Source organism: Gorilla gorilla, chromosome 1 (genome assembly GCF_029281585.2).
Source record: "Gorilla gorilla gorilla isolate KB3781 chromosome 1, NHGRI_mGorGor1-v2.1_pri, whole genome shotgun sequence".
Lineage (NCBI taxonomy): Eukaryota > Metazoa > Chordata > Mammalia > Primates > Hominidae > Gorilla > Gorilla gorilla.
The window spans coordinates 213,001,715-213,027,659 of NC_073224.2; the positions used below are offsets into that span (position 1 = coordinate 213,001,715).

A 25,945-nucleotide genomic window follows, 5' to 3' on the forward strand; every position below is an offset into this window, starting at 1 on the left:
ACTCCCAGTTCCCAGCAGCAGCCGTTAAGAGGCCTGTGCCCCAGAGAAAGGCCAGAGGCAAGAGAGGACACAGAAGGAGCTGGGCAAATCGTTTTAATGTGTAACAGTAGGCCAACTGGGGAGGACAAGGTCCCAAGCCCCAGCCTTTCTCCTGATGCCCCGGGACCTGTGTGCCTGGGCCAGTCCCATGCCTGCCTCAAGCCCTGAGGCCCACAAGTCCCAGAGAAGAGTGGGAAAGAAAGTTGGGTGGTTGCAGCTCAGCCCCAAGAGTTCAGGGAGGAAAAAACAGGGGCTAGTTGAATTTAGCCTTGGAAAAATCCATCTCCGGATGTTGATCCATGAACCTGGAGAAAGGGAAGCAAGAAGATGAAACAGCTCATCCTTCTCTTCTAAAGCTGTCCCTTCTCCCAGCACCCCCGTGTCAAGTCTAATCTCTTTAGACCTCAGCAACACCAAGCCAGGCTGGGTAGGAGCAGGGCCCAGGGTATCTGAGACCCATTTGAGTCCCGAGGCTGGAAGCTGAGGCGCCAACACTGGCATTGTTTTCCTATAGGTGGCAATGACCGCCTGTTACCCCTTCCCTCCTATCATATGCCATGAGCCGGCCTTGCCCTCAAGATGACCTCAGCAAATGACAAGAGTAGGCAAGCCGAAGCCATAAAGCCATAAACATGGCTGGAAAGGGGGCAGGGCAGCTCCTGAGGCAGCGCAGTGATCCACTCACTGCTGTCACCGAAGTCTAAGCCCCCAGGCACCCACGGTCCCCCAACCCCGTCTCTGAATTGCTCACTTCTTCAGAATCTCCTGTTTCTTCTGTTCATCTGAAGTTGGCAGCCCCATGGACTTCTGTCGCTGGTCATACATCATCTTTTCCACCATGCTGCGAGTCTCACTGTCCAGGTCTGACAGCTGAGGGCAGGCAGTGACAGGAATTGGTGAAGCTCTGGAAACAACGAGGCCCCTCACCTTCCTGCTGAAGCTCCCCCAACCAGCCAGGGCTCACCTTGGAATTCTCAGGGTTAATCTTCTTGGTGTTGATCTCAGGGTCACTGGACACCAAGCGGCTCCACCACTCCATCTTATTGATCTGTGAAGAGAACAACCAGAGGGTGGGAGGTGGCCTGCTCTGTGCACCAGGAATCACCCCTTAACCCTTTCACAACCAAACTCTCTCCCATCCACATCCTGCACTTGAGACCCTTGCAGGCCTACACTGGATCCAGAGGTACAAGACTCTGCCCTTCCTGCAGCTAGGGGAGACACAGAGGCAAAGAGTTACAAATCAGTGTGATAAGGGAAAGAAGAAAGCAGAAAGGGAGATATTCATCCAGGGTGGAGGGAGAAAAGTTTGAAAGTGACACTCGGGCTGAGTCTTAAGACACAAAGCAGTATTCCAGATTTAAAATGGGAAGAAATATATATTTTTTTTGAGATGGAGTTTTGCTCTTCTTGTCCAGGCTGGAGTGCTGTGGCACCATCTTGGCCCACTGCAACCTCTGCCTCCCGGGTTCAAGCAATTCTCCGGCCTCAGCCTCCCGAGTAACTGGGATTATAGGCATGCACCACCACACCTGGCTAATTTTTGTATTTTTAGTAGAGACGGGGCTTCACCATATTGGGCCAGGCTGGTCTCAAACTCCTGACCTCAGGTGATCTGCCTGCCTCAGTCTCCCAAAGTGTTGGGATTACAGGCATGAGCCACCACGTGCAGTGGTGCAGTCAGCTCACTGCAACCTCCACCTCCTGGGTTCAAGTGATTCTCCTGCCTCAGACTCCCAAGTAGCTGGGATTACAGGTGCCCACCACCATGCCCAGCTAATTTTTTTGTATTTTTATTAGAGATGGGGTTTGCCATCTTGGCCAGGCTGGTCTCAAACTCCTGACCTCGTGATCTGCCCTCCTCAGCCTCCCAAAGCGCTAGGATTACAGGCATGAGCTACCACGCCCAGCCAGAAAAAGTTTTTAGGCAGGGAAGTGCCAGGTGCAGTGGCTCCTACCTGTAATCCCAACACTTTGGGAAGCCAAGGCAGGAAGATCCCTTGAGCCCAGGAGTTTCAGACCAGCCTGGGCAACATGAGACCCTGTCTTTACAAAAAACATTTAAAAATTAGCCAGGTAGGGTGGCACTCGCAGTTACTCAGGAAGCTGAGGTGGGAGGGTCGTTTGAGCCCGGGAGGTCAAGGCTGCAGTAAGCCGTGATTGCGCCACTGCATTCCAGCCTGGGTGAGAACAAGACCCTGTCTCAAAAAATAAAAAATAAATTTAAAAGGCAGGGAAAGGGCTGAGCATGGTGGCTCACGCCTGTAATCCCAGCACTTTGGGAGGCCGAGGTGGGCGGATCACAAGGTCAGGAGATCGAGACCATCCTGGCTAACACAGTGAAACCCTGTCTCTACTAAAAACTACAAAACAAAACAGACAAAAAAAAAAAATACAGGCATGGTGGCGGGCGCCTGTAGTCCCAGCTACACTGGAGGCTGAAGCAGGAGATGGCATGAACCCAGGAGGCGGAGCTTGCAGTGAGCTGAGATCGCGCCACTGCACTCCAGCCTGGGCGACAAAGCAAGTGCAGAGGCATGGAGGGGTGAGTGAGTGAGGGCAGCCAGTGCCAGTCGGGCAGGCTGGGACAGGGTCTTATGTGCCCTGGGAAGTTCTCCTCAGACCCTTGGCCCTTTTCAGACCACCTTTATTTACTGATCTCTGTGTCCTACCTCTCTGTAAAGGCAGTGAGGTTGAGAATGAAGGCTTCCTGAGGGCACATATTTTCCTATGTTTTGTTCACTGTTCTCTTTCCAGCACTTAGAACAAGAACAGTACCAGGCACAGAGTAGGTGTTCAAGTATTTGATTAACTGAATGCATGTACAAACCTAGTGAAAAAGAAGTGGCTTTAGAAACTAAGACTTTCAATTCTGACTCCACCCCTTCCCAGAGGTAGGAGCTTGGGTAAATCAATGAGCTCTTTTCCTGACTCAAGCCTGTAATCTCAGCACTTTGGGAGGCCGAGGTGTGAAGATCACTTGAGGCCAGGAGTTCAAGACCAGCCTGGGAAATATAGCGAGACCCCCCGCCCCCGTCTCTACAAAAAAATTTAATAACAAAAATTAGCCGAGTGTGGTGGTGTACACCTGTGGTCTTAGCTACTCAGGAGGATGAGGCGAGAGAATTGCTTGGGCCCAAGAGTTCAAGGCTGCAGTGAGCTAAGAAGGTGTTACTGCACTCCAGCCTGGGCAACAGAGTGAGACCTTGTCTTTAAGAAAATAAAACAGAGACAGATCTACTTTAAAGAGTGTTGTCATGGGGATTAAGATAATCCCACAATGCCCCCAGCATGGCTCCTGAGTAAAATAAGCACACATCCTCCCTTCTACTTCCATCAACACCCCAGGCTAGAAGGGCTGGGCCTCACATACCTTCTCCAGATGCACAGTCACCACCTTGCCGTCCTCAATGAGCCACGAGCTCTCCTCCACCTTCACTTCATTGTAGAGCTCCCCATCGATGATCGCTGGCTGCCCCTTGAGCCCCACCCGGAGGTGCCGCCGCTGGATATCCACCACCACGTCCTTCCCTTTAAGCCGGAAGTTCACACGGAAAGGGACCGCCAGCTGCATAGGGCAGAGACAGTCAGAAGAGGCCACTAAGTGCTGCTGGTACCCCAGGCTGGCCCCCTAAGCTTTACCTCTGGTCCCTGACACTCACGTCCAGCTCCGACAGGGTCTGGGTCCAGCGGTAATTGGGCAGGTCTGCCCCGTTGCCTAGGTTGGGCTTCAGTTTTCCTTTGTCCTTCTCATCTTCCTCCTCCTCATCTTCCTCAGTCTCCTGCTTACAATCAGGGACACTCAGCTACTTACTTGACAGACAAGACACAGATTGAACCCTCACTGGGCCAAGCCCAGGGCTAGCACTGGGCATACAGCCACAAAAGAAAACAGACCTGGTCCCTGCCCACTCCACAGAGGGGCAGACCCCCAAGACTTGGTCCACTGGGAACCAGGTAAAACTTCGTTCTGATCTCAGTCTGAGAGGAGCTCAGACTATTATACCATGTGACAAAGGATATGGCTGGGCCCACAGAACCCAGCCAACCTCAGATGGGACCTGTAATAGGCACTGCCCTCTCTGGCTATTGGGTTTTCTTGCCATAAATGGGTTAAGGTCAGTCGTTTTTTATTTTATTTTTTTGGGACGGAGTCTTGCTCTGTCGCCCAGGCTGGAGTGCAGTGGCGCGATCTCGGCTCATGGCAACCTCCGCCTCCTGGGTTCAAGCAATTCTCTGCCTCAGCCTCCCGAGTAGCTGGGATTACGGGCGCCCGCCATCATGCCTGGCAAATTTTTGTATTTTTAGTAGAGATGGGGTTTCACCATCTTGGCCAAGTTGGTCTTGAACTCCTGACCTCGTGATTTACCCACCTCGGCCTCCCAAAGTGCTGGGATTACAGGTGTGAGCCACCGCGCCTGGCAGGTTTTTATTTTTTTAACCTGGATCCTTTGGTTCAATGTCTCTGAGTGTGATCTTAAAGTATGGGGAAGATTCCCAAAGCCAGGAGGGGAGGGGATAGGATAAGGAAGGGTATTCCAGAGAAAGCAGTAGGCAGGAGATTTCCTGTAAGTTCCAAGCTCCTGGCTCATCCCAAGTCCCTGCAGTCCATCTCACCTGCTTCCCTGGGGAGTCAAGGCTGCCGTTCTTGAGCTGGGCCTCATGATTCTCTGCATCCTTTTTCTGGGGCAAAGAGCACAGCAGTTGGCAACAGGACCCCACTGCTCAGTGCCAGTGGGGATCTGAGGGGTGGAGAAGGGAAGCCCACCCTTCACCTGGTCAATCTCTAGCTGCAGCCTCTCTGCCTCTTCATCAGTTAGCTCCTTGATCTGGGGCCCTGAGGTCTCTGACTTGGCTTCCTTGGCCAGTCTGGCGGCCCGCTCCACCTTCTCCCGCCGCTCGGCCTCCTGCCGGGCTCTCTTCTCCCGCCGGGTCTTCTGTGCCAGCTGATTGTGGTGGCTGAAAGTCTGTGTGATAAGCTGGAGAGGGAAGAAAGGCCATGAGGCATCAGAGCAGGGGACAGTGTCCCATAGCCTGGAGTCCAGCCCCACTCTCTACCTGCTGGGTGCAAGAGCAAAGCACTGCACCCAGAGACTCGGTTTCCTCATCTGCAAAATGAGGAAAATACATCTATCTCATAGGGTTGTAATGACAATACCTGCAAAGCACCTGTCTCAATAAACTGGCTGTTTTAAAAAGTGATGCTTGGCCGGGCGCGCTGGCTCACACCTGTAATCCCAGCACTTTGGGAGGCTGAGGAGGGTGGATAACAAGGTCAAGACCATCCTGGCCAACATGGTGAAACCCTGTCTCTACCAAAAATACAAAAAAAAAAAAAAAAAAAAAAAAAAAAAAATAGCTGGGCATGGTGGCGGGGGCCTGTAATAATCCCAGCTACTTGAGAAGCTGAGGTGGGAGAATTGCTTGAACCTGGGAGGCAGAGGTTGCAGTGAGCAGAGATCGTGCCACTGCACTCCAGCCTGGTGACAGAGCAAGACTCCATCTCAAAAAATAATAATAATAAATAAATAAAGGAATTGGAGACTAGTCTGGCCAACATGGTGAAACCCCGTCTCTACTAACAATACAAAAAAATTAGCCAGGCATGGTGGCGTGCGCCTGTAATCCCAGCTACTCAGGAGGCTGAGGCAGGGGAATGGCTTGAACTAGGGAGGTGGAGGTTGCAATGAGCCGAGATCAGGCCACTGCACTCCAGCATGGGTGACAAAGCGAGACTCTGTCTCAAAAAAACCAAAACAAACAAAGTGGCGCTGTTTAAAGTAAAAACTCAAGCCTCAGTCCCTCACAAGCCTTTCCTGAGTTCTCAGGCCCACTCCTCTGACTAATCACTCTTACTCTTAGTGCATCCTGTCTCCAAGACCACAGTCCAGCTATGCAAGACTTGACACCACACCCAAAAGGCCACGTTAGCAGAAAGCCAGGGAGCTTTCTTTTTTTTTTTTTTTAATTTTTTTTTGAGATGGAGTTTCACTCTTGTTGCCCAGGCTGGAGTGCAGTGGCGTGATCTTGGCTCACTGCAACCTCCGCCTCCCGGGTTCAAGTGATTCTCCTTCCTTAGCCTCCCGAGTAGCTGGGATTATAGGCATGTGCCACCACGCCTGGCTAATTTTGTATTTTTAGTAGAGATGGGGTTTCTCCATGTTGGTCAGGCTGGTCTCGAACTCCCGACCTCCAGTGATCCGCCTTCCTCGGCCTCCCAAAATGCTGGGATTATAGGTGTGAGCCACCGTGCCCAGTCAAAGTGCTGGGATTACAGGTATGAGCTACCGCGCCAGGTCAAAGCCAGGGAGCTTTCTTGAAGGAAGAGCCTGTTCACCCTCTCTCCAGCCAGCAAGCTATCAACTTCAAATCCTTTTTCTCCACTACACCTTCCCAGGAGGTTTCCACTCCAGGATGTGCTAGCCAGCATCCCTGCTACCCAAGGGCAACCCTCCACCCATACTATTGCCACCTGTCATTATTTGGCTCCTGGCCTTAGACAAGTGAACAACTTTGACTCTTTCTAAGCCTGTTTCCTTATCCGTCATGAGGATTGAGTATGACAGCACAAATCAAGAGCCTAGTGAGGTCCACATCACAGGGTTCCCCTGACCTGCAGCATCAGCATCACCTGGAACCTGTTAGAAACGCTAAATCTTAAGCCCCACTCCAGATCTACTGGATCAGAAATTCTGGGGTATGGCCAGGCAATCCGTATTTTTAACAAGCCCTCCTGGCCAATGTCCATGCATACTTCAAAGTCACACCTAGATTTGAGTTCCTGGTCTACTCTTACCTGCGTGACCCTGAGGTCATGTCTCTGTGCCTCTATCTTGTTATTATTATTATTATTTTTGAGGGATGGTCTCACTCACCCAGGCTGGAATGCATTTGACCTCCCGGGGCTAAGGTGATCCTCCCACTTCAGCCTTCCCAGTGGCTGGGACTATAAGTACATGCCACCATGCCTGGCTAATTTTTGTATTTTTTGTAGAGACAAGGTTTTGCCGTGTTGCCCAGGCTGGTCTCAAACTCCTGGGTCAAGTGATCCACCTGCCTCATCTTCCCAAAGTGCTGGGATTACAAGTGTAAGCCATTATGCCTGGTCTATGTTATTATTTCTAAAAGCAGTCTTGGCCAGGTGTGGTGGCTTATGCCCGTAATCCCAGCACTTTGGGAAGATGAGGCAGGTGGATCACTTGAGGCCGAGGCGGGCAGATCACCTGAGGTCAGGAGTTCTTGACCACCCTGGCCAACATGGTAAAACCCTGTCTCTACTAAAAATCCAAAAATGAGCCCGGTGTGGTGGCACACGCCAGTAGTCCCAGCTACCTAGGAGGCTGAGGTGGGAGAATCACTTGAACCCGGGAGGCAGAGGCTGCAGTGAGCAGAGATCGCGCCACCAGCCTGGGCAACAGAGCGAGACCCTGTCTCAAAATAAATAAAAGCAATCTTGGCATGTGTTGTTCTTTGCCTAGAATGTCTCATCCCCATTCTCAGGTCACCTAACAAACCAATTCATCCTCCATGACCAGTCAAGTGTCAAAGTTTCACCTCTGGCCAGGAACATACCCTTAGGACACTCAACTCAATGCCAACCCATACACAGTGTGCATGTGCACACATACGCACATACCCCTAGAGGCCTTGCAGGGCACTTGCCATGTGATCAGTGGTCAATAAACCCTCTTTCAAGCATCTCTAAGGCAGAACTGCAGGGAAAGCTCTGCAGGGGCTCAAGGTCACAGAAGTCACCCACGGGCCCCCAGACCTGGGGTTCTGCTAAATGCCCTGTGGATTCTCACCCATTTGACGCCAAATTCTCCTGCTATGCCCAAACCCCCGTCCCATGCCACATCACAGTAGCTCCACACTCTACAAGGTTAAAGAACACCAAACGTACCCCCTAAACCACGAATTAAACTGGTAGGGGAGGCCATTCTGCTGTCAGTAGAAACAATAGGTCATAATTACACCAGCAGAGGCTGTTCCACCACAGGGCCTTGGTCCTAAGTCCCTAATCAGAGAGACCTTGAACTAAAGGCATTTGCCAACCAGTGGCCAAAGGGAGGTGGGAGCAGGGCCCTCCCCTCTCCCAGCTCCACTGAATCATGTCACATCCCATTTGTACTTCCTTCCTAGCTCCTGGAGGTTAAGCAAGGGCAGAGCTAAACCACCAGGCAGAGTCAAGGCCAATCACAGCAGCCTCTGACCCATCCTCCCATCAGCTTAACCTAGGCCCAGCCTCAGACAGATAACCCCAGGGGTGTGGAAGCTTACCCAGAGGCTGTCACCGACTCAAGCTTCGGTCACTGGACACATCTTTGGGAACCACAGCCAACCAGGGTGGGGAGGGCTGGGCCTGCTCTAAATCCAAGCCTGTCACTCTCCCCCAGAAGAGGCCCAGGACAGTACAGGCATGTGCCACCATGCCAGCCTTCTCAAATACTTTTCAGAAGGCAGAAGAATTTTATGAAATAGCTGTTATTCAAATGCTAATCCAGGTCGGGCACGGGGGCTCCCATCTGTAATCCCAGCACTTTGGGAAGCAGAGGCAGACAGATCACTTGAGCCCAGGAGTCTGAAACCAGCCTGGGCAACATAGGAAGACCCTGTCTCTATAAAAAATACAAAAATTAGCTGAGTGTAGTGGTACGTGCCTGTAGTTCCAGCTACTCGAGAGACTGAGGCAGGGGGATTGCTTGAGCCTGGGAGGTCAAGACTCCAGTGAGCCATGATCACATCACTGCACCCCAGCCTGGGTGACAGAGCAAGACTCTGTCTCAAAAAAACAAACAAATAAATAGAAATAAAAATAAATAAATAAAATGCTAGCGCACTGAGGAACTACATCTGTGCAAATAAATTTAAGTTTACCGGGTACAGTGGCTCATAGCGGTAATCCCAGCACTTTGGAAAGGCCGAGGCGGGCAGATCGCTTGAGCTCAGGAGGTTAAGACCAGCCTGGACAACATGGTGAGACCCCGTCTATACCAAAAATACGAAAATATTAGCCGGACACGGTGGCATATGCCTGCAGTCCCAGCTACTCGGGAGGCTAAGATGGAAGGACTGCTTGAGCCTGGGAGCCGGAGGTTGCTGTGAACTGAAGGTTACAGTGAGCCGAGATTGCGCCGCTGCACTACAACCTGCGTGAGAGTGAGAACCTGTCTCAAAACAAAACCCCCCTAAACAATGGGGTTTGGAGTTTCTAGGGTGGTGAACACATCAAGGTGTCGGGAGGGTGGCACACCCAGAGAGGGTATGGAGGCTCCAGGCCCCACCCCTGTACCTAGCCCTACACAGCTATTTGGCTGTTCCTGAGTTATGTCTTTTATAATAAACCAGTAACAGTAAATGAAGCACTTTCCTGAGTTCTGAATCATTCTAGCAAATTATTAAACCTGAAAAGGTGGTCATGGCAAACCCCAGTTTACAGCTGGTTGGTCAGAAGTACACGAGGCAACTTGGAACTTATAACTGGTGTGTCAAGTGGGCACTGTCTTATGGGACTGAGTCCTTAACCTGTGGAGTCTGCAGTAATTCTGGGTAGTTACAGTCAGAATTCAATTGAATTGTAGGATACCCAGTTGGTGTCCAGAGAACTGGAGAACTGGTCATCGAGTGGTGGAAAAACCCTACACATTTGGTGTCAGAATGGCTGTGAGTAAAAACCATTCTTAGGATGCAATACACAAAATCCAGATTGTGGGAAACTTTGCCAGGACAAACAACCCTTTATTCAAAAAACAAATTGCAAGGAAAAAAGAGGTATCTTTTGTTTTATTTTTTAAATCTTAAAATTTTTTTTTGTAGGCCAGGTAGGGTGACTCACGCCTGTAATCCCAGCGCTTCGGGAGGCCAAGTTGGGTGGATCACCTGAGGTCAGGATTTAGACCACTGGAGTTTGAGACCAGCCTGGCCAACATGGTGAAACCCTGCTTCTACTAAAAATACAAAAATTAGGCCGGGCTCGGTGGCTCACACCTGTAAACCAGGCACTTTGGGAGGCCGAGGCAGGCGGATCACCTGAGGTCGGGAGTTCAAGACCAGCCTGACCAACTTGGAGAAACCCTGTCTCTACTAAAAATACAAAAATTAGCCAGGCGTGGTGGCGCATGCCTGTAATCCCAGCTACTTGGGAAGCTGAGGCAGGAGAATCGCTTGAACCCAGGAGGCAGAGGTTGTGGTGAGCCGAGATCAGGCCATTGTACTCCAGCCTGGGCAACAACAGCAAAACTCCATCTCAAAAAAAAAAAAAAAAATATATATATATATATATATATATATTAGCCGGGTGTGGTGGTGGGTGCCTGTAATCCCAGCTACTTGGGAGGCTGAGGCAGAAGAACTGCTTGAACTCAGGAGGCGGAGGCTGCAGTGAGCCAAGATCATGCCACTGCACTCCCGCCTCAGCACCAGAGACTCCAAGTCAAAAAACAAAACAAAACATTTTTTTTGTAGAGATGGAGTCTCACTGTATTACTCAGGCTGGTCTTCAACTCCTGGGCTCAAGTGATCCTACCACCTCAGCCTCCCAAAGTGCTGTGATTACAGGCCTGAGCCACTGTGCCTGACCCTTAATTTTTTGTTTTTGTCTTTGTTTGAGGTCTCTTAATCTACAGGTTTCTATCACCCAGTGTAATGTGTGAACCTTATTTGAATTAGGAATCAAACAATCGTAATCAAATACCCAATAAAAAAGACAAATGTCTTGACTAGATGATATATGATATCATCTAGTTCTGTGTCCCCACCCAAATCTCATCTTGAATTGTAGTTCCCATAATCCCCACATGTCATGGGAAGGACCTGGTGGGGGGTAATTTGAATCATGGAGCTGGCTACCCCCATGCTGCTTTCTTGATAGTGAGTTATCATGAGATCTGATGATTTTACAAGGGGCTTTTCCCCCTTTGCCTGGCACTTCTCCTTCCTGCCACCTTGTAAAGGTGGTGCCTGCTTCCCCTTCACCTTCCACCCTGACTGTAAGTTTCCTAAGGCTTCCTCAGCCATGCAGAACTATGAGTCAATTAAACCTCTTTCCTGGCCATAGTACATGAGGATTCTGTATTAGTCTGTTCTCATGCTGCTATGAAGGAACACCCTAGACTGGGTAATTTATAAAGAAAAGAGGTTTACGGCTGGGCACAGTGGCTCACGCCTGTAATCCCAACACTTTGGGAGGCCAAGGGGGCACGGAACACCTGACGTCAGGAGTTCGAGACCAGCTTGGCCAACAAAGTGAATCCCTGTCTCTACTAAAAATACAAAAATTAGCCAGGCGTGGTGGCAGGCATCTGTAATCCCAGCTACTCGGGAGGCTGAGGCAGGAGAATCGCTTGAAGCCAGGAGGCAGAGGTTGCAGTGAGCTGAGATTGCCCCACTGCACTCCAGCCTGGTGACAGAGCGAGACTCTGTCTCAAAAGAAAAAAAACAAAAAACAAAAACAAAAAAACCTCTGTCCTGGCCGGGCGCGGTGGTTCACGCCTGTAATCCCAGCATTTTGGGAGGCCAAGGCAAGTGGATCATGAGGCCAGGAGATCGAGACCATCCTGGCTAACACGGTGAAACCCCGTCTTTACTAAAAACACAAAAAATTAGCCGGGCATGGTGGGGGGTGCCTGTAGTCCCAGCTACTGGAGGCTGAGGCAGGAGAATGGCGTGAACCCAGGAGGTGGAGCTTGCAGTGAGCCCAGATTGCGCCACTGCACTCCAGCCCGGGCGACAGAGCGAAACTCCATCTCAAAAAAAAAAAACGACGACAAAAAAACCTCCGTCCTTTATAAATTACCCAGTCTCGGGTATTTCTTCACAGCAGCATGAGAACGAAGTAATACCTTGTCACAGATAAGCTTTGGACTGGGACTTATGGGTTAATGCAGAAATGAATTAAGACTTTGTGGGGCTGTTGGAAGGGCATGATTATGTTTTGAAATGTGAAGACATGAGATTTGGGGGGGGGACCAGGGGCAGAATGATACCATTTGGCTCTGTTTCCCCACCCAAATCTCACCTTGAATTGTAATTCCCACATGTCAAAGGCAGTACCAGGTGGAGGTAACTGAATCACCAGGGTGGTTTCCCCCATGCTGTTCTCATGATACGAGTGAGTTCTCACAAGATCTGATGGTTTTATTAGCATCTGGCATTTCTTCTGCTGGCACTCATTCTCTCTCCTGCCAATCTGTGAAGAAATGCCTTCTTCCATGATTTTAAGTTTCCTGAGGCCTCCCCAGTCATGCAGAACTCTGAGTCAATTAAACCTCTTTTCTTTTTTTTCTTTTTTGAGACAGAGTCTCGCTCTCTCGACAGGCTGGAGTGCCATAGCGCAATCTCGACTCACTGCAACCTCTGCCTCCCGGGTTTAAGCGATTCTCTTGCCTCAGCCTCCTAAGTGGCTGGGAATACAGGCACACTCCACCACACCCAGCTAATTTTTGTATTTTTAGTAGAGCTTGGGTTTCACCATGTTGGCCAGGATGTTCTTGATCTCCTGACCTCGTGATCTGCCCACCTTGGCCACCCAAAGTGGTGGGATTACAGGCGTGAGCCACCGTGCCCAGCCGTAAACCTCTTTTCTTTATGAATTACCCAGTCTAGGGTATTCCTTCATAGCAGCATGAGAACAGACTAATACAGAATCCTCATGTACTATTAGTGGTAGTGTCAAATGGTGCATCTGCTATGGAAAAGATCATGGCATTTCCTCAAAAAACTAAAAACTGGCTGGATGCAGTGGCTCAAACCTGTAATCCCAGCACTTTGGGAGGCCGAGGCGGGTGGATCACCTGAGGTCAGGAGTTTGAGACCAACCTGGCCAACATGGTGAAACCCCGTCTCTACTAGAAATACAAAAATTAGCCAGGTGTGGTGGCAGGTGCCTGTAATCCCAGCTACTCAGGAAGCTGAGGCAGGAGAATCGCTTGAACCCAGGAGGCAGAGGTTGCAGTGAGCCGGGATTGCATCACTGCACTCCAGCCTGGGCAACAAGAATAATACTCTGTCTTAAAAACAAAAACAAAAACAAAAACAAAAACTACCATATGATCCAATAGATTACACTGCCGAGTAACACCTACAAGAATTGAAAATAGAATCTCAAAATATTTGTGCACCTATGTTCACAAAAGTACTATGCACAATAACCAAAGGGTGAAAGCAACCCAAAAGTCCATCAACAGAAGAATAGATTAAAAAAAAAAAAAATTGTGGCCGGGCGCAGTGGTCAAGCCTGTAATCCCAGCTCTTTGGGAGGCCGAGCCAGGCAGATCACGAAGTCAGGAGTTCAAGACCAGCCTGGCCAATATGGTAAAACCCCAACTCTAATAAAAATACAAAAATTAGCCGGGCGTGGTGGCGTGTGCCTGTAGTCCCAGGTACTCGGGAGGCTGAGGTTGCAGTGAGCCAAGATCGTGTCACTGCACTCCAGCCTGGGCAAGAAACAGAGCAAGACTTGTCTCAAAAAGAAAAAAAAAAATTGTGATATATACATATAATGGAATATTATTCAGCCTTAAAGGGGATGGAAATCCTGTCACATGCTACAATGTGGATAAATCTGTGGACATTACATTAAATGAAATAAGCCAGTCACAGTATGATTCCATTTATATGAAGTATCTACAGTAGTCAACCTACACAGAAAATAGAACAGCAGTTACCAGGAGGTAGGGGAGGGAACAAAGCGAAGTTGCTTAATGGGTACAGGGTTTCAGTTCCCTAAGATGCAAAGAGGTCTTAGAAATATGTTTCTTAGTGTAAGTTCACTTAACACTACTGAACTGTACACTTAAAAATGGTTAACATGGGCCAGCACAGTGGCTCACATCTGTTATCCTAGAACTTTGGGAGGCCGAGTCAGGCAGATCACTTGAGCCCTGGAGTTAGAGACCAGCCTGGGAAACATGGTAAAACCTCATCTCTACAAAAAAAATAGAAAAATTAGCTGGGGGCGGATCACAAGGTCAAGAGTTCGAGACCAGCCTGGCCAATGTTAGTGAAACCCTGTCTCTACTAAAAATACAAAAATTAGCCAGGCGTGGTGGTGGGCACCTGTAGTCCCAGCTACTTGGGAGGCTGAGGCAGGAGAAATCTCTTTTTTTTTGAGACTGAGTCTCGTTCTGTCGCCAGGCTGGAGCGCAGTGGCGATCTTGGCTCACTGCAACCTCCGACTCCTGGGTTCAAGCGATTCTCCTCCCTTAGCCTCCCGAGTAGCTGGGATTATAGGAGAGTGCCACCATGCCCGGCTAATTTTTGTATTTTTAGTAGAGACAGGGTTTCACCGCGTTGGCCAGGATAGTCTCGATCTCCTGACCTCATGATTCGCCCACCTCGGCCTCCCAAAGTGCTGGGATTACAGGTGTGAGCCACTGCGCCCAACCGGTACGAGAAATCTCTTGAACCCGGGAGGCACAGGTTGCAGTGAGCCGAAATGGTGCCACTGCACTCCGACCTGGGCGAAAAAGCGAGACTCTACCTCAAAAAAAAAAAAAATAGGCCAGGCGCAGTGGTTCATGCCTGTAATCCCAGCACTTTGGGAGGCTGAGGCAGGCAGATCACCTGAGGTCAGGAGTTCGAGATCAGCCTGGCCAACGTAGTAAAACCCCATCTCTACTAAAAATACAAAAATTAGCCAGGCGTGGTGGCACACGCCTGTAATCCCATGCTACTCGGGAGGCTGAGGTGGGAGAACTGCTGGAACCTGGGAGGCAGAGGTTGCAGTGAGCCAAGATGGCGCCACTGCACTCCAGGCTGGGCAACAGAGCGAGACTCCGTCTCAAACAAACAAACAAACAAACAAAAAAAACCAAAACAAAGGTTAAGAAGGTAAATTTTATGATGTGCTTTTTACCACACTTTTTTTCTGAGACAGAGTCTCGCTCTGTGGCCCAGGCTGGAGTGTAATGGCGTGATCTCGGCTCACTGCAACCTCTGTCTCCCAGGTTCAAGCAATTCTCCCACCTCAGCTTCTCGAGTAGCTGGGATTACAGGCCCCTGCCACCATGCCCAGCTAATTTTTGTATTTTTAGTAGAGACGAGGTTTCACCATTTGGCCAGGCTTGTCTCAAACTCCTGACCTCAGGTGATCTGCCCACCTCGGCCTTCCAAAGTGCTGGGATTACAGGTGTGAGCCACTGTGCCCAGCCCACTATTTTTTTTTTTTTTTTTTTGAGACAGGCTCTAGCTCTGTTGCCCAGGATGGATTACAGTGCTGTTTATCATGGGTCACTGCAGCCTCAAACTCCTGGGCTCCAGAGATCCTCCCACCTTGGTCTGCAGAGTAGCTGGGACTATAGGCTTGTGCCACCACTCTTGGCTATGATTTTCTATTTTTTGTACAGATATGCTCTATGTTGGACCAGACTGGTCTTGAACACCTGGCCTCAAGTGATCCCCCCATCTCAGCCCATATTTTTTAAAAAAACAAAAGAGCTGGGTAAAATGGCGGCCGCAAAGGCGGGTAGGTCGCTTGAGATCAGAATCAGAAATTCAAGACCTGCTTGGGCAAGATGGTGAAACCCCCACTCTACAAAAAATACAAAAATTAGCTGGGTGTGGTGGGGCACGCCTATACTCCCAGTTACTCAGGAGGCTGAGGTGAGAGGATCGCCTGAGCCTAGTGGTCATGGCTGCAGTGAATCATGATTGCACTACTGGACACCATCCAGGCTGGGCAGCAGAGCAAGACCCTGTCTCAAAACAAAACAAAACACAATAGTAAGAGAGCATTGAGGGAAATCAGAACCCTGACTGGATGTGGATCTCTGGTAATATTTAAAGAATTGGTATGCTTTTCTGGAGAAGGTAATACCATTACAGTTATATTTGTTGTGGTCGTTGTTGTTGTTTTTGTTTTTGAGACGGAGTTTCACTCTTGTTGCCCAGGGTAGAGTGCAGTGGTGCGATCTCGACTCACTGCAACCTCCGCCTCCTGGGTTCAAGTGATTCTCCTGCCTCAGCCTCCTCAGTAGCTGGGATTACAGGCGCCTACCACCATGCCCGGCTAATTTTTGTATTTTTAGTAGGGACAGGGTTTCACCATATTGGCCAGGCTGGTCTCTAACTCCTGACCTCAGGTGATCCACCCACCTCAGCTTCCCAAAGTGCTGGGATTACAGGTATGAGCCACTGCGCCTGGCCCTACAGTTATGTTTTTAAATGGTAACTTTTCTTTTAGATAGTCACATAATATTTACTCATCAAAAAATATGCCTTCAATTATATGTAAGTGGAATGCAATAGGGTAGTCCCACCGTACCCACGAAGATTTGTTCCAAGACCACTCCCCAACACTAATTTCCGAGGATGCTCAAGTCCCTTATATAAAATGGCATTTTATTTGCATATAACCTACATGCATCCTCCTGTATACTCTCAATCATCTCTAGATTACCTAATACCTAATACAATGTAACTGCTATGGATGTAAGTAATTAGATTGTATTTTTTTAATTTGTTTTTTGTTTTTGTTTTTTTCAGAAGGGGTCTTGCTATGTTGCCCAGGCTGATCTCAAATTCCTGGGCTCAAGCCATCCTCCCATCTCAGCCACCCAAGTAGCTGGGATTACAGGTGTGCGTCACCACGTCGGGCTTAATTCATATTATTTTTTATTATTGTACTGTCATTTAAAAAGATTTTTTTTCCAAATATTTTCCATCAGTGGTTGGTTAAGCTCATGGATGCCGAGCCCACGGATACAAAGGATCAACTGTATTTGTCCTTCTGTGACCAGCTTATTTCATATAACATGATGTCCTCCAAGGTACATCCATGTAGCAATGGACAGGATTTCTTTCCCTTTTAAGACAGAATAACATCCCAGAGTATGTCTATACCACATTGTTTATCCATTCACCTGCTGGTGGAGCCTTTGGTTCCTTCCACCTTTTGGCTGTTATGAATAAGGCTGCTGTGAACATGGGTGTGCAAATAAATCCTCCTTCTAATTATTTTGGGTATATACCCACAAGCATGACTGCTGGAACATACGATAGTTGTATTCTTTAACTTTTTGAGAAACCGCCATAACGTTTTCCACAGCAGATGCACCATTTGACATTCCCACCAACAGTGTACAAGGGTTCCAGTTTCTCCCTATCTTTGTCAACACTTGTTATTTTGTTTTATCTTTTAACGGATGCTATCCTAACAGATGTGAAATAGTATCTCATTGTGGGTTTTGTTTTGGAAACAAAGTCCTGCTCTGTCACCCAGACTGCAGCGTAGTGACACAATCACGGCTCACTGCAGCCTCAACCTCCCAGGCTCAAGCAATCCTCCTACCTCAGCCTCCTGAGTGGCTGGGACTAGAGGCATGTGCCACAAGGCCTGGCTAATTTTTATTTATGAGTTCCTAAATATGAAATTCACAATTAAATGTTATTTTTCCTCTGCACTGCATATTTTCTCATAATCTGGTGTTCTTCAATTGACTTAAATGTCTTTTACCATTTACAAAGTTTCAGCATCTGAAAAGGCAAACAGCTATCTCTTCTTTTATAGCTTCCAGTTTTCTAATGCTGAAAAGTCTCCCCCACATAAGACTATAGTTTCCTAGCTTTCCTTACAGGATTTTTCTTATCGGTATTTTTATAGAGTATGACAGATGGCAAATTTTGTTTTTTTAACCAAAAAAAATTCATGTAGCAGCATGACTTATTAAATCATGCTTTGCCTAATGAACTGAATTACCACAGTAGACACATTAAATCCTCATAAATGCTAGACTTTATTCCAGGATTTTCTATTCTGCTTCACTGGTCCATTTTTCTCTTCTTCTATCAATACCATATTGATTAGATCACTATGGCTGTATTCAAGTTTACAATTCCTAGCCCCAAAAGCTATAAAACTAAAAGTGCTTTTGTATTTTTTTGTAAGTTCGTGGCATGAGGTATTTACAGCCTTCATTTCTTCTACTTGGTATGTATATTGATATATATATCTCTGCAGAAATATTAATGTGTTTTGTTGCAGGATGCAGCTCCTGGCCTGGGATTAGATTATTGTATGTAATGCACATTATATGCACTGTATTGCCTTCTTGAAATCCAAATAATTTTAAATACCAAAACACATGTGGCCCCAAGGGATTCTGAAGTGGATTGTGGTCTTTGCCTTTTTTTAAATCCTCGTAACATCCTTGTAAGGTAAGGACTGCTCCCTCTTACAGTTAAGAAAAATTAGGGGCTGGGCGCGGTGGCTCATGACTGTAATCCCAGCACTTTGAGGGGCCAAAGCGGGCAGATCACGAGCTCAGGAGTTCGAGACCAACCTGACCAACATGGTGAAACCCCGGCTCTACTAAAAATACGAAAATTAGCCAGGCATAGTGGCGGGCGCCTGTAATCCCAGCTACTCAGGAGGCTGAGGCAGAAGAATCGCTTGAACCTGGGAGGCAGGGATTGCAGTGAGCTGAGATCGCTCCACTGCTCTCCTGCCTAGGTCATAGAGCAAGACTCCGTCTCAAAAAAAAAAAAAAAAAAAAAAAGAAAAAGAAAAAGAAAAAGAAAAATTAGGTAGTCCCAGCACTTTGGGAGGCTAAGGCGGCTGGATCACGCCACTGTGCTCCAGCTGGGACAACAGAGCAAGACCTGACACACACACACACACACACACACACACACACACACACACAAAGGGTTCATCTCTCTCCCTTCTTACAGCTATTCATCCTTCATATCTGAAGCATCACTTCCTCACAAAGTCTTCTCTAAGCCCCAACCTAGGTTAGTTTTATGTTCCCAGGGATTCTGCCCCAACACCCACTACTTTTTCACTGCTTGTTTTTTTTATTTTGGCTACACTGTGAGATCCATGAAAACAAAGAACAAATCTGTATTCACCTCTGCAATCCCAAAGGGTTTGATATAGCACCTAACATAATCCAAAGTGTTAAGTGTTCAATAAACATTCATTGAAAAAAGTAGGCCGGGTGCAGTGGCTCACGCCTGTAATCCCAGCACTTTGGGAGGCTGAGGCTGGGGGATCACCTGAGGTCAGGAGTTTGAGAACAGCCTAATCAACATGGTGAAACCCGTCTCTACTAAAAATACAAAATTAGCCAGGCATGGTGGTGCATGCCTGTAATCCCACCTACTTAGGAGGCTGAGGCAGCAGAATCACTTACAACCTGGGAGGCAGAAGTTGCAGTGGGCTGAGATCGCGCCATTGCACTCCAGACTAGGCAACAAGCATGAAACTCCGTGTCAAAAAAAAAAAAAGAAAGAAAAAATAAATGACTAGTCCCAAAAGCTATAAAAACTAAAAGTGCTTTTGTATTTTTTTATAAGTTTGCGGCATGAGGTTTTACAGGTAGTCTGACCCACAGAAAGGCCAGAGGTGTTAGTGACAATACAGAAAAAATATCTGAGCTAGAAGAGGTCTACTTTCTCCCATTTTACAGATGTAAAGATGGAAAGAACCAGAGCATTGCTGGGAACTCGACTAGGTGACAAAGCTAGACCAAGAACCTGGGACTCCTACTCTTAGGTAATGTGTCTATGACAGAGTGGCCTCAGACCTTCAGGACACATTAAAGAGTTTACCAACTTGTTAGAATCCTGAAGCCACAGAAAACGGTTTGCAAAGAACGTCTCCTTATTATGTCTCTTGTTTATGCCTATTATAAAGATAATGGCGCCGGGCGTGGTGGCTCACGCCTGTAATCTCAGCTACTCAGGAGGCTGAGCACAATAATTGCTTGAACCCAAGAGGCAGACATTGCAGTGAGCCAAGATCGCACCATTGCACTCCAGCCTGGATGAAAAGAGCGGGACTCTGTCTCAAAAAAAAAAAAAGAAAAAAAAAAAAAAAAGGCTGGGCGTGGTGGCTCACACCTGTAAATCCCAGCACTTTGGGAGGCCGAGGCAGGCGGATCACCTGAGGTTGGGAGTTCAAGACCAGCCTGGCCAACATGGTGAAACCCCATCTCTACTAAAAATACAAATATTATCCAGGCGTGGTGGTGCATGCCTGTAATCCCAGCTACTCGGGAGGCTGAGGCAGGAGAATTGCTTGAACTTGCAAGGCGGAGGTTGTGGTGAGCCGAGATCGTGCCATTGCACTGCAGCCTGGGCAACAGAGTGAAACTCTGTCTCAAATTAAAAAAAAAAAATTCCTCATGATATAACAATTTTCAAAAGTATAATTACAACCTTAAGGAATCAGAAAGAAGTTCAAGGTCTCAGAATCAATACTACAAAACAGAAATCCTTTAACTCTGAGTCACAGCATCTGAGAAGACATGCCTCTGAGTATTTCTAAATTTCTTTCTTTTTTTTTTTTTTTTTGAGACGGAGTCTCGCTGTTGCCCAGGCTGGAGTGCAGTGTCGCGATCTCGGCTCACTGCAAGCTCCGCCCCCCAGGGTTCACGCCATTCTACTGCCTCAGCCTCCAGAGTAGCCGGGACTACAGGCGCCCGCCACCTCGCCCAGCTAATTTTTTGTGTTTTTAGTAGAGACGGGGTTTCACCGTGTTAGCCAGCATGGTCTCAATCTCCTGACCTTGTGATCTGCCCGCCTCGGCCTCCCAAAGTGCTGGGATTACAGGCGTGAGCCACCGCGCCCGGCCTTCTAAATTTATTTCTAAGCATCAGTTTCTAATATTTGCCCAGTCTCATCTCCTAGGTAATTAGTTAAAACCTCCTCAGGCCGGGTGCAGTGGCTCACACCTGTACTCCCAGCGCTTTAGGAGGCCGAGGTGGGTGGATCACTTGAGGTCAGGGGTTCGAGACCAGCCTGGCCAACATGGTGAAACCTCATCTCTACTAAAAATACAAAAATTAGCCAGGCATAGTGGCGCCTGCCTGTAATCCCAACTACTTGGGAGGCTGAGGCACAAGAATCACTTAAACCCAGGAGGCGGAGGTTGCAGTGAGCCTAGATTATGCCACTGCACTCCAGCCTGCGCAACAGAATGAGACTCCATTTCAAAAAATAAAATAAAATAAAATAAATAAAAGTAAAAATAAAACCTCCTGGCCAGGCACAGTGGCTTATACCTGTAATCCCAGCACTCTGGGAGGCCAAGGCGGGTGGATCATGAGGTCAGGAGTTCGAGACCAGCCTGGCCAATATGGTGAAACCTCGTCTCTATCAAAATACAAAAATTAGCCAGGTGTGGTGGCGGGCGCCTGTAATCCCACTTACTAGGGAGGCTGAGGCAGGAGAACTGCTTGAACCCAGGAGGCGAAAGTTGCAGTGAGCCGATATTGCGCCACTGCGCTTCAGCTTGGGTGACAAAGCAAGACTCTGTCTCAGAAAATAAATAAATAAATAAAACCTCCTCATTGGAAAAGGAACTGAGAGGCACTGTGTCGGGGCAGAGGACAGGTTTACAACAGACTGGTTTCAACCCTGGTTCTCCCACAGCTCAGCTCAAGACTTTGGATAAGGTGCAAAATTCTCTTGAGCCAATTTCCTCAATGGGGATAGTTAACACCTGCCCCTCTTGTAGAACTGCAAAAATCATGGGAAATAAGGTAGATAGAGGGCTGAGCAAGGAGTGGAGCTTGAAGAAATGACAGCTTCCTTCCCTTCCCCAATTCCTCACCTTTGGCATTTCGCTTCTGCTGAAAGTTACTATTATGCCAAAGGAAGGCCAGGTGAGCTTTTCTTCTTTAAGAGACAGAGCCGCCCAAAGGATAGTGGTTTCCAACACTTACTTTCTCTGCCATCCCTTCTTCTCCTCCAATGAAAAAGTCTGTTTTGCGTCGAAGGAAGCTGAAGAAGGTGTTCACAAGCTGAAAGGGGGAGAAGATTAAAGTTGTACAGCTGCATTTGGGAGCCCTTCAACTGCACACAAGTCAACTTGTTTTGTCTAGGAGGGAACTTGGGACTTGACTATTTTTCCTCTGAGCTTCCCAACTGAGGAGATATCTCCCCAGCAGGTTCTCTTAGTCACTTCCACCATGAAGCAGATTTCTCATATCCTCTGTGTGTGTGTGTGCGTGTGTGCGCCTTTCACTTTCCTTGTGATGCTAGAAGCAGCCTAAGCGTATGGAACACTCCTCTGCATCCAGGGCATGAAAAGCCTGGGCCCAGCTTTCCTCTCCAGAAAGTAAAAAGCCCATCAAGACACTGGCTCACACCTGTAATCCCAGTACTTCAGGAGGCTCAGGTGGGCGGGTCACTTGAGGTCAGGAGTTCAAGACCAGCCTGGCCAACATGGTGAAACCCCGTCTCTACTAAAAACACAAAAATTAGCTAGATTACAGGTGGTGGGCACCTGTAATCCCAGCTACTTGGGAGCCTGAGGCAGAGAATCGCTTGAACCCGGGAAGCAAAGGTTGCAGTGAGCCAAGATCGTGCCACCGCACTCCAGCCTGGGTGAGAGTGAGACTCTTGTCTAAACAAAAAAAAGACACTGGCTAAGTTACTGGGTCAAAGCAAGAAGGAGGAGAGCAAATGAAGCCACTTCAAAGGAGGATAAGATGGATTAATTCTGGCTGGAGTACAAGTGTAGCCAACGGTTTGAGTATCAGATGGACATATATTACCTTTTGACTTTGCAGAAGTTTCTTAACTCTGTACAACAGGAATAAGATGCAGTACCTATTTCTAGGGACCTGGTGAGGATCATGAGGTCATGGAGGTGAGGCCTTTAGCAATGTATGGCACAGAGCAAGAGATCCACTGGCAGAGGGTAAACACCTTACAAATAGGAACCATGAACCATGGCTTAGTCTGTCTGCCACCTGCAATGCTGGGCACCAGATATGGCTAAAGGTACATGCTCAGTAAAATTCTTGCTGAATGAAACAATCTAGTGGTGACTCAAGGTCAGCACATACAAGCCCTTTATTTGCCCAAGAGTGGGTCTAAATCTTATTAAATCTGATGCTAGAACATATCTCAATGGTTTCCGTTCTTGCTTCTAGACACTTTCAATTTGCTCAGAAATGAACTCGCTCCCAAATCCAGTTTTGTGCCAACAGTTTAGAGGAATGGAGACAGGAAGGCTTTTCACACTTGCAAATGAGAAACACTCTCCCCACCACAAAGGACTTAGAAGTCCTTGGTCACCAGACATCTAGGTTACATAGGAATAGAAAGTTCAATGGAAACCTACCTCCAGTAAGACACAATCAGCCATGGACTCTGGGAAGCACACTGACCTGTCTAGGTGAGAACCATGTTGCACGATCTAGGCAAATCCCTGCCACTTCTCTGGCTCTGAGAATGAGAATTCTGATCCTGACAGACTTTTCTACCTCTAACTTTGTGTTTGTTCCAAAAAAACCAACTTCAGAATCTGTAACAGTTGGCCCTTATTGTTGAGTGTGGGACACACATCAATCACACGACAAATACTTGTTGAATGAAAAAGCCTTATTACTGAGAACTTACGGTTCTTAACTACTCTCCGGAAACCGGTATTCGCAGCTGTCTCACAGATAAGGAAACTCAGGCTTGGAGAGATGTAAAGGTTCCAAGTTGGTAGGTGGTGGAAACTAATCGTGAACACAGGCCTCCTATTCCCCCATTCAAGGCCTAACAAGACCACGTGCTAACATCACCCCGCTCCCCTACCACACACATTCGACGGCTCGCCCCAAGCCTTGGTGGATCCAAATCACGATATTTGGGACGGTTCTTACTAAGGGATGCTCCTCGGAAGCCGCCATCAAAGTGGAAACGGGGGTGGGGGCATATGTGAAACTAAAGGGGGATCCTAAGCTCAGGGACGCGATAATTTGCTACTACTGAGGGGCGCCGGGGGCCCGGGACTGATGCGAACCGGGTGAGACCTGCTGGCGGGTGGCCAGGCCGGAAGCTGGGCGCAGTGAGAATGTGGGGGCATCCCAGAAGCCCGCGAGCCGCTGGGGTGGGTCTCAGCCCTCGAAGGCAGAGAAAGGCGGAAGGAGCGTGGCCAAGGCCGCCGGGTGGGCCGACGCCGCGCGGGCCGTTACCTCCTGCACGCCGCCCTCGTGCTGCTGAGCCATGGCCAGCAACATGCCATCGAACCGCTCCTCCTCCTGCTCTCCGCCCATCGCGTCGGCTCCGATCCACGTCCCGAGCTCTACACTCTAGTCCCGCGCTCTCTACGCTCCTGCGGGTCGCGCCGGGCCCAACGACTCTAGTGGTCCGCCTTCCGCAGCGGAGCCGGAAACACGCACGCGCGCGGCTGCCCAGGCCCGCCTCCACCTCCTCTCTTCCCGCCTTCCTCCCGGTTTGCGGCCATTGACCGTGCGGCAAGCAACCTGCTTCGCCGACCATTGGTCGACATTCTGAGCCAATCAACAAGCGCGTCCACGAAGCGGTAGGCGGAGCCATGGGCCCGAGAGTTTGGCATGAGTTGCTATGGTCACCCGATGCCGTGGAGACTTCTAGAAAGCCCTGGACTCAAATCTGGCAGGGTTGGAAGTTAAAAAGGGACAAGTTTTGCTCCTCTCCCTTGCTAGTGACCCCTCAGCTTGTAGAGCAGTGAAGCTGAAAGTAGCCTTACTCATCTCTTCCAATCCTAGAAGGGACTTACCACAGGACAGCCTCCTCATCGACCTCATTGCGTACTTGACTAGAGCCAGCTTCGTGGGAGTACAAATTGCAGTCGCACAGCACCCAGGCTTAGAAAGGCTCCACGCTTGATTTCATGCTCTTCTGTTATAGTCTTGAAATTCTTAATAATTTTGGAATAAGGAGACCCACATTTTCATTTTGCACTGGGCCCAGGAAATTATGACAGGTGCTGAAATTGACCTTCACTTCTGTTAATGCGGGGACAGGACCCAGCCATCCAAGCTAATCCCTCCACTTGTGCAATGAATCTCATCATCTTAGTCTTTTCAGGAACTCTATCCCTGTTAATTATCCCTTTTTTTAGCTTCTGCATCACAAATATCTTTCTTCTTCCCTTCAATTTACAAACACGCTTTAATATCTTTTTGCTTGTTTTTAGAGATGGGGTTCTTGCATTGTCACCCAAGCTGGAGTGCAGTGGCGCCATCATGGCTTACGGCAGCCTTGAAGTCCTGGACTCAAGCCATCCTCCCCACTTCAGCCTCCAGAGTAGCTGGGACTACATGCTCACATCACCACGCCCTGCTATTTTTTTTTTTTTTTTTTTTTTTGGTAGAGATGGAGTCTGTGTTGCCCAGGCTAAGTCTCAAACTCCTGGTCTCAAGCACTCCTCCTGCCTCAGCCTCTAAAAGTGCTGGGATTACAGGTGTGAGCCACCATGCCCAGCCCTGTTTTTATATTATTATTCCATGGCCCCACTTTCTTCTGCTGCTACCTCTCCAATTTTCAGCTCCCATTTGCAGCAAACTTGTTTGCTTGTTTTTCTACTCCCTCACCTTCCATCTCTCTACAGTATATTCTAGTCTATCTATTCTTCTTTTTTTTTTTTTTTTTAGACCAAGTCTCACTCTGTTGCCCAGGCTGGAGTGCAGTGACACGATCTCAGCTCACTGCAACCTCTGCCTCCCAGGTTGAAGTGATTCTCAGCCTCCCAAGTAGCTGGGATTACAGGCACCACTACGCCTAACTAATTTTTTTTTGTATTTGTAGTAGAGGGGTTTTCACCATGTTGGCCAGGCTCGTTTCAAACTCCTGACCTCAAGTGATCCACCTGCCTCGGCCTCGCAACGCGCTAGGATTACAGGCATGAGCCACTGCGCCTGGCCTATTCTAGTCTATTTTTTAAAGGCTCTGATATGGTTACAGTGCTACATATTGCCAAAGCTAATGAACCACTATTATCTTACTCAACTTCTCAGGTGCATTTGACACAGTTGACGCCTTCTTCTTTCCTTTTTTCCTTTAGGTTTCTCTTTTGGTTGGAATTGGGTGTTCCCCACTTTAGACTAGAGACTTCTCCCTTTGGATTAGAGATTCCTGGAGTTGATCTGTGTCTTCTCCCTCAGACTGAGGGCTCTTGAGGGCAGGGCCTTGCACTTGCACG

At 48.4% G+C, this 25,945-nt stretch overlaps 1 protein-coding gene across 2 annotated transcripts; it reads right to left on the reverse strand.

Moving 5' to 3' along the window:
• Positions 1-76: 76 nt before the first annotated feature.
• On the reverse strand, positions 77-24,229 carry NUDC (nuclear distribution C, dynein complex regulator). Of its 2 annotated transcripts, none has more exons than XM_019013454.3 (9): positions 23,955-24,229; positions 21,708-21,785; positions 4,815-5,018; positions 4,657-4,722; positions 3,702-3,821; positions 3,413-3,607; positions 1,004-1,087; positions 791-909; positions 77-344 (listed from the first exon to the last, which is right to left on the reverse strand). In XM_019013454.3, the coding sequence occupies exons 1-9, from the start codon at positions 24,033-24,035 to the stop codon at positions 293-295; spliced, it is 999 nt and encodes a 332-aa protein (XP_018868999.2). In that variant the 5' UTR covers positions 24,036-24,229; the 3' UTR covers positions 77-292. The 2 variants fall into 2 exon arrangements, with proteins under 2 accessions (XP_018868999.2, XP_063557410.1); XM_063701340.1 differs by lacking the exon at positions 23,955-24,229 and adding an exon at positions 23,392-23,515.
• Positions 24,230-25,945: the final 1,716 nt, after the last annotated feature.